This window comes from Cetorhinus maximus, chromosome 7 (genome assembly GCF_964194155.1).
Source record: "Cetorhinus maximus chromosome 7, sCetMax3.hap1.1, whole genome shotgun sequence".
In the NCBI taxonomy this organism is placed as follows: domain Eukaryota; kingdom Metazoa; phylum Chordata; class Chondrichthyes; order Lamniformes; family Cetorhinidae; genus Cetorhinus; species Cetorhinus maximus.
Window position 1 is genome coordinate 16,570,222 of NC_135885.1, and position 11,148 is coordinate 16,581,369.

Genomic DNA, 11,148 nt, shown 5'->3' on the forward strand with positions numbered 1-11,148 from the left:
GTCCCACTCCCGGAAAACCAAGAACTGTGATTGTACTCGAAAGAGTTGCAATCTGTGACTGTTGATAACTCGAAAGAATTGTCCTCTCTAAGGTAGCCTCGCCCAGTTTGGATGTTTCGTATTTGAATCGAGGATTGATGTTTTGTGATTCTTTTGTGGGTTTCTTTCTCCATTTATTTTGTTGTTGTTGTTGTTGTTTAGAAGTGCTCTTGAAACCCTGGCAAGGTGTTGTTATTGGTGCTGCTGCTGCCGCCGCCACTGGAGGGGTCAGGCAGTTGCATCATGTAGTGCAGCTGTTGGTATTGGTAGAGGAGTTTCTGAAATTGACACGTTTGGCACTGGTCACCAGCCGTGCATTGGGAGTGATGGTGGTGGGGGTGCTGGAGATGGGGGTGGCCCGCTTCCGCTGATTGTCAGAGGCCCAGGGCCTCGGCGTGCTTCCTGGCCTTGAGCCTCAGGTCGGCGATGCTCGAGTTCTTGCTGCTGGTCTTGACGGCGGCGGCGGCGGCGGCCGCGGCGGCGGCCGAGGCCGACTCGGCGATCGAGGCGATCTGCAGGCCGAAGGGCGGCGGCGGGAACATCAGGTAGGGCGCATGCGCCGCAAGGTGGTGGTGGAGGTGCGAGTGCGCGTGCGCCACCCCGTCCAGCTGCAACTGCGCCTGGACCTGGAGCAAAAGAGAGGGAAAGTTAATTTAATTCCGTCCGCCAGGCTGGGCCTGCTAATGTATTCTCAGACAGAATAAAACCCGACTCGAGCAGTAACAGAACATATTTCATCCTGGAGCCTTTGAAGTTGTTTTTTTTTAAAAATAAAATAAAAGAGAAAAACAAAATCTCACTCCAACATTATTGAAACCTGCAGATGGACCTGCAATTATCCCCTTTCCTGGGGACCCATTCATAATCGCTCAGCTTTCCCCTTCCGAAAAGGATGCTACTAAAAGTGGCCGTCGCCGTGCGAGAAATTGCAGGCGGCCGTGTCAAATTTCCTGGTTTCCCCCCAGATTTTAAAGTTTTCCTGTGGCTGCTTCAAAAGGCCAAGAGTTCCTTCACACACTCCGCTTAAAGGGACCCAGTATAGTTAAAAGCAAAAATACTGCGGATGCTGGAAACCCGAGACAAAAACAGAAAATGCTGGGGGGGAGGGGTGGGGGGGAAACTCAGCAGGTCTAACAGCATCTGTGGAGAGAGAAACAACAGTTAGCATTTCGAGTTCATATGAAGAGGACTCGAAACGTTCACTCTTTTTTTACACTCTCCGCGGATGCTGTTAGACCTGCTGAGTTTTTCCAACATTTTCTGTTTTTGTCTCAGATTTCCAGCATCCGCAGTATTTTGCTTTTAACTATATGGCTGTGTGAAAGGGATACACTACTCTGTGCATGTAATCTCTCACTCCCTCTCCCCAAAATGCACCCTCGAAAACACCCAGCTCGACAGGTAAATTCAGTTCAACAGATGCACACTAGCATTGCAGATGATTGATAGAGACAGATAGCTATCAATAGCGCGATAATTTAGGCAAGGCATTAAATATGTTCTGCTTGTGTAACTTGTGTCGAACAGGCTTTGATCTCGTGTCTAATGTCTGCAATGATATATTAAGAAAAAGAATGCAATTTTCCGGAAAAGTAAGTGATTGACACCTTTTGGCAAGCTGAAATGCCCCAAGTAGCCTGTAAATCTAAACTCCACCGTGCAACGTGAACTCCTGCCCAATGTTATACAATTATTCCTAAAGCCAGCCAGGAGATAGGCATACCTGATCCAGTTCTACAGCCCGCTCTCATTCGCTCCAATTACACAGAAGTCTGGATCTAATCATAATCCTGACCCAGGCAAAATGTGTTCTTTATGTATGTTGTTATTCGTCCCTTCCTGCCAAACTACTTATCCGTTCGCCTGCTTTCAGCTTCACGAGAAATTAATTGCAAGCACAATTCTTTTCGCCATTTTTCCTTTTTTTTTGTGGAAATGGCACTCTTTTGTTAATTTGGTGAGAGGAAATTGTGCGTTTCCGTGATGTGTGTTCAGGGCGTTTCTAATTGGGGCGAGGGCGCACAGCAGGAGCGGTCGGCGGGCCGTTCGTTAACCATGGGGACGGGCCACGGGCATAACTTTGACTCCGTTAATCGTTGGGCGCAGAACGGATGAGAAAAAGACTGGAACTATCAAATCTTTGAAAGCCAAGGTGGCGTAACCTGGGGGGTGGGGGGGTGGGGGGGGTGGGAGAAAGGTAGCGCCGAAATGCCCCGCGACGTAAGAATCTCCTTCGATTTTCCGCTGGTCGAACCGGGAGGAATTGTGCGTAAATTATGGGCTGCTTAATTTGTGAGTAACTTATGGGATGCTTAGCTGACAACATGAAATAAAACCGACCAGAAGAGCCTGGGTGTCAAATGGAAATCGGTGTGGCTACCTCCGGCCACTGAAATTAGTCAAGGCTGCAATTCCCCCCCTACCCCCTGTGTATGATATAGTCTTGCAATCGGTCTGTAAGTTAAAAGTATTGTACTAATTCGCCGCCACGTTACGCAATGCACATAGGATATAGTTAAAATACAACACCTGTTGGAAAGGCATCCGTAGTGCTCCCATGTTTACGTACGGAGCAACGCGACAGGCGTCTAAATGGCTTCCTGTTCCTAATATTACTCCTGACAAAAATGGCAGAGAGATAAATAAGATTAATACAAGGTCATTTGAATATATGCAGAGTCTGGGAGAAAGGTTCCCTCCCATGTGTAATGAAATGGTAAGCACACGTTTATAAGGGATGATCTTATTACACACCGTGTACAGAGGGGAAATCCTCCCCAAATTAGAATCAAGCCTATTAGAATCCAATGAAACGTGATTGTCGGTCGCCAAAGTCATCACATTTCCCTAAGATTTTTTTTTAAAAATCTATCAATTTCTCGACCTTTCAAACAGTTCCGTTGTTCAGGTCGTGGGTACAATTCTGACAAGAGTATTATATGTACAGTGTACACACACGGGACACTGGGGCTTGGACCTGTTTACCTGTCCATGTGTTTGTTGGAGGGAACCCCGTGTTAAAGGGGTCAGCAATATTCTGCGAGGGGGTTCTTTTTTTTTCCAACAGAGTCATGGTGCGGCAAATTAAAACCATATTTATTTCCTTAGTGTAGTTCAGTCAGTGTTCCCTGATGGCCGTCAGGTTATCCTGTTCCTGAAGCTGCTTTCTGCTTAATCAGGACGCTCCCCACCGCCCCCCCCCCCCCCCCTTCTCGCTTTAATACGAAGTTGTGAAACTGATGCCGAAATTGACAACCTAACCGCCGCTTGGGGTGGGGGGTGTCGTTGGGGGTGGGGGGATTGTGGAGATATTATAGGTGGTGACCAACGATACCTTTATGCATTTGATTTTCTTGTTTTCGACACTTGGCTCGTCTGTTTTGAAACCAAACCTGAGGAAAAAGGGGAGAAGAGACATTAAAACCGGGGTCTTCGAGGCGAATCGATAAACTTTAACTCTGATTGGCTTTGTCATCTGCGAAAAGACGAATGGGGCCGCGCTCTGGCGCAGCCGGGTCACTAATGTGAACTAATAATTTAATAATAGAAAGCGCTGTCATTCCTGACAGCCTCTCAATAAACCGCCTTGAGAAAAGGGACCAGCATAAATTAACTGGTTGTTTGTGCAGGAGGCGAGTAAATAAACAAGTGTTGTTTGTGCATTTGAGAGGCGGTGGAAAGTTGTGTTCCCTGGTTTCTGTTCACAGACAGGCGAGGGGCTGGGGGGCTGGGTGGGGCGGGGGGGGGGGGTGGAATGGAGGGATTGGGGGTGGAGGTGTTCCGCTGTTGCTTGTCTCAGCCAATCCTGATAAGATTCCGGGCAAAAGAAATAAATAAATCCATCCTTTGATCTCTGCAACATTTGCCAAATGATCACGCGGTTAATTAATATTAATTGCATTTCCTAGATCAAATATACCTTGAAGCTCCCTTTAATTGCTTTAATAATGGTCATTTGAAATCGTATAATTAGTGAACACAGGAACTTCAAACGGCAGTGTTTAATTACCCAAGATACCCCCGCAATACTCTGTAGTGTGATCTGAGCTCATTGAAGCGGATTTTCTGTTTAAAGTATGGATTAGGATTTAATTGTCAATGTAAATACGGGAGCCATGTAATGATTCTTCTCAATGCCATTATTGCTTGGTGTTAACCGAATAAATGTTTGCACTTTTCGCTTCAAGTGCGCAATACACTGTGCCCTGGGTGGATTATAAAGTCTAGTGCAAAGTTGCTTTCGACCCAGGCCCTCCTTACATGTCTAATCGTGCTTCAAGTTATGCGACTGTGAACGTTTTCAGCACACCCCGTTTCTGTTTTTGTTTTCTTGGTTAAACCTCAAAATGCCCCTTAAATATTACTGGGGCGCTCTGTGTCCGCGAGGCAGCATCTCCTGAATCGACCCCGACTGGGCAAATAGGGCGGTGCGGGTACACGTGAAACTGACATGAAATTGACGGGAAATGAGTTGCAGGGGTGGGGATAATTGGGAGGGGGTGGGAGGGGTGAGGGGGTGCTTTTAAAAGCCCCTAGTGGAACAGAAAAATAAATCAAACTCAATGGAATAACCCGCAGCCGGGCAATGCTTTGTGGGGGGGTTCGGGGGGGCGGTCGGTGCGGGAATTGATGTGTTCCCCGCGGATTTAGAAGAAAAATTAAAAAGTTACCGGAAAGTTTGAGACACAATCGCAGCTGCTGAAAGTGGAATTTTCGACAGAAACAGCAATAGGGACGCATTAACACGTATAAGCGTTTAAATGCCTAACGAGAGCATCTGACCCCAAAGGCCGCAGTAAATGTATATAAAGGGAATATAAACAGGGCGGTGGAGTTGTCGGCTGAAACCATTGGGTTAAACCTCGGGAGATGGTCAGATCAATTACAATTAGTGCACAAATGTCGATTCCAAATATGTTAAGTTAAAACAACTACATTGTTTCAGCCCGCTTTACACAATCAATTCTTTATTAAGCACGACTAAATGCTGCGCTTTAGAAAGGATGGTAATATGATTTCTTTTTGATTTCCATTAGCGACAGTGAATAATGACATTTAATTTAGACCTGCGCCATAAACGAAAATATATTATGTGTAATTGAATTACCGGCTGGCCCTCGCTGCTCTCATAAGTTTAAATTACCCAATGACAGATGCCTGGTGTGCAACGCCAAACCAAAGCAGGTTAATAACACCTAGATCTACCACAATCACTCCGATTTAGTTAACATAGATTTTTGTTACTGCTGCTGCCCTATCCTGCCCTGCCCTCGTCTCCACATCTGCTCTATTCCCTCCTGTATCCGGAGAATTATGTTTCAGGCAATTCCCACACATCACCTTGCTTGTAACCCACAGTAATCGAGGATGGAAGGATTCAGTTACGCCGAGTGACCAGCGCACTGGTCTAAAGAGACTACTTTGTATTTGGTGTTATGAGAAGCTTTCATCCTGCTACTATTACATCAAGTAGCTGTGCTCACCCCCCTTTGACATGAAGGTGAATCCGCGTCACTAATAAGCATTGTATCTATGTAGCCCAGCTACTTGTCTCTTTGTGTCCAATCTACCCTCCATCTATCTCCCTATCTATCTCCGTCCACTTGTTTCCCTATTTGTCTGGCACAGGCACTTCCCCCGAGATTTCGATTTAAAACTCAATTTGACTGGGAAGATAATGCACTGCCAGCAAAGTGCGCATCTTATAGAATGTGCACTTCATATAGGGACGCTAGCTACCATCTCCAATATATATATATATATCTGCTCAGTTCAGTTGATGGTCATGCTTTTAATCAGCCCTAACCTCCAAGACATCATAGAAAATAGGCGTTGCCCGAAAACGAAATTCAGAATGCTTATATCGTTTTTTTTTGCCTACTGGCGAGCTCCCCTCGAATAGTTCTCATTTAGATGGGTTACACAGTGTAGTGTCTGAACCTTCTGACTCTTTAGGGATATTTGAACCAAATCTATTTCCTTTTCTTTTTTTAAAAAAAACCAATTTCTTAGAAATCTGTTTTACTGCTTAGCACTTGACCTCGGGCAGAGTCCTGAGATCTTCAGATAAAGTGTAACTCTTTTCAAATAAACACAACTCGGATTTATGTTTAGATCATGAGATCTCCCTGTTTTGAATTAGAAGCAATTACGGTAAATAAAGTGTGGCAAGTGTATATCAACAGAACCGTCATCTACTTACAAAACAAAACTCCTTTGTTAGTCTTTTACCTGAATTCCGACTTCACTGGCAGTGTTGAGGATATTTTTATTTCAGGGTTTAGTGACGGCAAATGTCAGGGGTAGCCCGTGTGAGTATGTCTAACAGGTCGCACCCTACACAGTGTTTTTGGTTCCGCTCAGTGAATCCACCTCACCTGGACCCTAGCTTCAGACAGGCCTAGCCTCTGGCTCAGTTCCTCTCTCATGAACGCGTCTGGATAGTGAGTCTCATCGAACAGCCTCTCCAATTCGTTCAACTGTTCCAGTGTGAAGTTCGTCCTACTCCTTCTCTGCTTTAACTTTGTCTGGCCGTCCTCGTCCTCTGATTTCACATCCTCCCGCTTCTCTTTGCATTCATAAATACCTGCAAACAGACCATGCCGTTTCGTGAGTCAAGTGAGTGAGGGAATGCACACAGGCACAAAACATGAAAGCAAAATGCTAGACACAAAACTGATCCATTTTGAACTTCAAAAATAATCAGGTGATACGACTCCAACATCGTGGCTGTTACCACACAATTCCAGGTGCAGGTCACGCCACTTAAGTGCAATTTCCTTTAACAATAACTGATGTAACCCATTTTTAAATTATACCCCACTTTCTTCCCAGAGATGTTAGAGGGGCTTGTGTTAATGTATAAACTCTCGCCTGTTCCCGACGGGAAATGACTCGCCTTTTAGACAATGGATTGAATCATCCAGGGGAATAATAGTCACTGCTTCCTCCTTCTCTTATCAATCATTGAACATTCGTTTTTTTTAAAAAAAGAACTTTCCTTTTATGAATTATTACAGCATCCGAAAACCTTGCATGAACCTTTTTGTAGTGTTGGCTCCTGTCCGACCTAATTTTGGGTTTTTGTCTCTCTCTCTCTCTCTCTCTGGGTCTGAGTCACAAGACAGGGGCCTGTAAAAGGGATGCGGCAGCCTTTTCTAAAAAAAAATGTAAGGGTCTTGTTGCCTCTCAGAGCGACGGGGGGGGGGGGGGGGTGGGGTGGATGGGGGGAGAGGGTGGAGGGAGAAGAGTATCACCTACAAAATGTCTCGCTGACATTTTATTTCTGCAAGAACAAAGCAGCCGAGACAAGCAAACTCTATGTTCCAATTAAAGCATAAACAAGTGTGATGATTTGTCTTGTTTTTTTCCCTCTCTCCTGTCGTTACCCGCACAACACAAACTTTGATCACTGCTAGTGCCAAACAGTATTTGTATTTCAGTCTCTTCTGCAACACGAACGCTTCCAACTGCCAAACACTGTCAAGCTGCTGAATTCTAATAGCCAGAGATAGCGGAATTTCTATCATCCCCTGTTTGTTTTATATCATGTCTATATTACACAACAGACCGTGCCCAGGCAATTGACCCAGGCCTGACTTAAAATAAATGATCATTATCTGAGTAAATGAATCAGGCGATCATTTGTACCCCCTGCCAACTGTCTTGTTTTCACTAGCCTGGGAATCTGGATCCATTTTACCGACCATTTAGCGGTTGTACATGCCGATTTCGGATGTGTTGTTGGAACCAACGGAAGAGCTGATACTTTTCATTCCTGCCCTACAAAAATGGGACGGGATTGTTACAGTTTTACTCCTTCCGCAGCCTCTTTGATGGGGGGAACACGCAACAGTGTTTCAGAGCGTTCTTGCATTCGCGTTTGCAAATTCCTTTTAAGCCTTCGTGTCATTAGGAGACTTTCAGTGTTGTCTAAAACCGGTTTTCTTTGCAAATTTCAATGAAAACCATTGTGTGCAATTGCGCCAAGTGTAACCGGGCTACGCTTTAACAGCTACATTATCATCAAAGAGGCAACGTGTTAAACACCATTTTCTCTCCGCTCCATTCATAATGATTTGAAACTCGCTCCTCTAACCTCTTTCGCAACATTTAATGTTAAGAAATTAATTCAAAAAAAAAAATCGACTGCGAACAATTTCTGAGGCCCGAACCACAAATTCCAAAATACCTGTATTGTCAAACAGTATTGTGCACCCTTCAGGTAATTTATCCTGGTCTTGTGTGCTGCACGTGTTTGTGCACTGCCTCTCCCGATATTAATTTATGATTCTGATAAATCCCGGGATGTATTTGCTGAATAGAATTTGCAGAAATATTATCCGGTGTCAGCAAATATATATTTAATACCAAACGAATTTAAGGAGTTCATATTTATTTATTGGAGAGGGACTGAGCCTTAAAAGTGAATCCAAGGGAAGAGTGGAAGGGAACAGAAAGCGGATTTAATGCTAATAAAATGGGTTTTATCGCTAGAACTCACTAATTTTTTTTTGTTTAAATTTAGCTGGAAGGTGAGAATCACGAAAGTGAAATATATGTCATAAGAAATGCTTTGATCTTTCAATATCCTGTCTTGCCAAGGCTCCGTGTTTATTTAACCCCAGGTTTTCCATAACGATGTTAAAGAAGTATGAAATCCGAGACTATTACAAATGAATCTGCTCCAAGTCTTCCCTGAACTATATGAATCATAATAAGGCACCCTCTTTACAGCGATGGAGATCGCCTTGGCTGTTAAAAAATCTCTCCGAGAATGCTGCTCATTCGATCATCGGAGGTAATGACATTAGGAGAAGACTTTAAGCCATCATTTCTTTCAAGTCGCCGTCTGAATTCAGAACAGACATGAATAGCAATAAAAAGCGCCAGTACATTCTGTTATTGCCTTCAATTGAATAAAACTGAAATATTAATATATAGATGGGACATAATGAATCTCGCCTACAATAGCGCACACATTTAAATGCCCTATTTAGCAGCCAGGATCTCAATCTTATCACACAATCACTGTTAGATGTATATTTATTTTTAGAAACAAGACTTTCTGCACACTTTGTACCTTAATTGATGACATTCGATATCGATGCCAGATTTTATAGAGAGCTAAATATATTATACATATATGTATAAATGTATACGTATATATATATATATATATAAAAACAATGATTTAAATGATTGCAACCTTGGGAATGTAGGAGCCACACGAAGAAATTGAATCTTGAGAGACAACTGTTTACAATGCTGGCCAGTCTTTGTAGTAAGTGTCCATGTGCAATTTCAACAGATGATTGAACCGTCTGCACTCGGTTTAACGACTGTGCTGTTTAATTGCGTCTGTGATCTAATTTCAATAATAAATGTGCTCTCCTCTCGGCTTGAGCTCGATTCCTTGAGACTTCTGCGAGTGATCTACGAATGAAACCTGCGGCATCCCCCACTTCCTGCATCGAAACTATTCGAAATGATTGTTTCCAAATCGGTCATTTTGATCGATTTTGTCAGCGGTTCCGGCAAACTCTCCTTTCCGCGGCTGTCAACATGAGCGGTTTTCGGGGCTCGGGTTTCCCGGTCTGTCTCCCACCCTGGTCACTGGGTCCTTGCAGCCGTGCACTTTGGAACAAGCAGCGAGCGCGCTTATTCGTTAACGCCATATGGAAGGAAAAAACAAATCGCAAAGAATGTCGAAACTGATTTCCCATTGCCCTGCACTTTGGAACTGTCAATATCCCTGAGACTATGGGATGGGGTGGTAAAGGTGGTGGGTGGGTGGGGAGGGGGGGGGGGGTGGGTAGTGAGAGGACACGTAACGCCATTCCAATGTTTGTTCAAATACTTCTATTTGTCGCAAGCATTTAGACGAGAAATCCCGTTCCCTCCCCTCTCCCGAATGAATTGTAGTGAACTTTTCTCTGCGGGGGCCGGAGTGGATCAGAAGGAGGTGTTGTGCGGAATCGATTTCCGATGCTTTCCGTATAAAAGCCTTGGTATAGGCCGAGGGAAAAACGCTTCCTGTCTTTTTGAGCCTGTAAGTTATTCGGAATGGGATGGAGCGGCGTGTATGCATATATCGATATATTTATATGTGTGCGTGTGCGTGTGTTTGTGTGTGTATGTATAAAGATAATAATGCACACACAGGCACCCCCCCCCCACCCCACCCCCTCCCAACCCCACACACACACACTCCAAGCCGCTTGCTTACCTTCAGAAGTTCTGGCCGAATTTAATTCTTTCACTTTCTCATTCTCGTTCTCTACATCCTTGTAAATGTGTGTCGGGCAATGGCTGGTGTCAGTGATGTCCTGGCAACTAGAATCCGAGCCACTCAGTTCCCTGCTTCGAGCTAACCCACTCTCCAAAACTTCCCGATACGTGATCGCCTCTTTCTTATCCTTGTTTTTCTGCTCGAAGGATTTGGAGACGAACGCCGTCAGCTCTTCCATGGCTAAAGGCTCGCTCGCTCGCTCACTGCCTTTTTTTTTTAACAAGCAGGCTCCGAGCCAGCAGAAAATCCACTCCCCCCACCCCCCCCTCCCCACCTTTTCCCTCCTTCCCCGATGTGTCTATAATGGTGCCTTGTTATTTTGCTGATCACTTTTGTTATATGATGTTGGAAGGGGTGGTGGCGGAGGGAGATCGGCCCTGATGTTATGTGTTACTATTTGAGATCAGAGTATTTATACTTGGCGATCAGAGCCCAGCCCCCCTCTCCTTCCATCTTCTCGGCAATTATTCAGTTGAATACGTCTCAAACGCGTGGATCTTACAACCTGTGCATCTCGCCCACCGCCACCTCCTCCTCCCTCCCTCCCCCCACCGCTCTCTCACTAATTCAGTAACCGGATAGGATTCTTTTAATTTAATTACAATCCTATTATTGCACTCCCATTACTTGGCTAAACACGCGGGACGTATGGCAACTGTTTACATAGGAAATCACCGAAAGTTGCCCAGTTCAGTGGGAACGAAAAAAAAAACTTAACTCACCCAACACCACAATTACAGAATATGGTGGTGGGATTGAGGGGTGGACAAATAGGTGAATTGAAAAAGGTTCAAAATGTTTCAGCCACCTGGCGAACT

At 44.7% G+C, this 11,148-nt stretch overlaps 1 protein-coding gene across 1 annotated transcript; it reads right to left on the minus strand.

The window, feature by feature from the left end:
• Positions 1–263: 263 nt before the first annotated feature.
• On the minus strand, positions 264–10,585 carry shox (shox homeobox). The gene is made up of 5 exons (XM_078544814.1): positions 10,268–10,585; positions 6,417–6,625; positions 3,374–3,431; positions 2,569–2,657; positions 264–665 (listed from the first exon to the last, which is right to left on the minus strand). The coding sequence occupies exons 1-5, from the start codon at positions 10,506–10,508 to the stop codon at positions 414–416; spliced, it is 849 nt and encodes a 282-aa protein (XP_078400940.1). The 5' UTR covers positions 10,509–10,585; the 3' UTR covers positions 264–413.
• Positions 10,586–11,148: the final 563 nt, after the last annotated feature.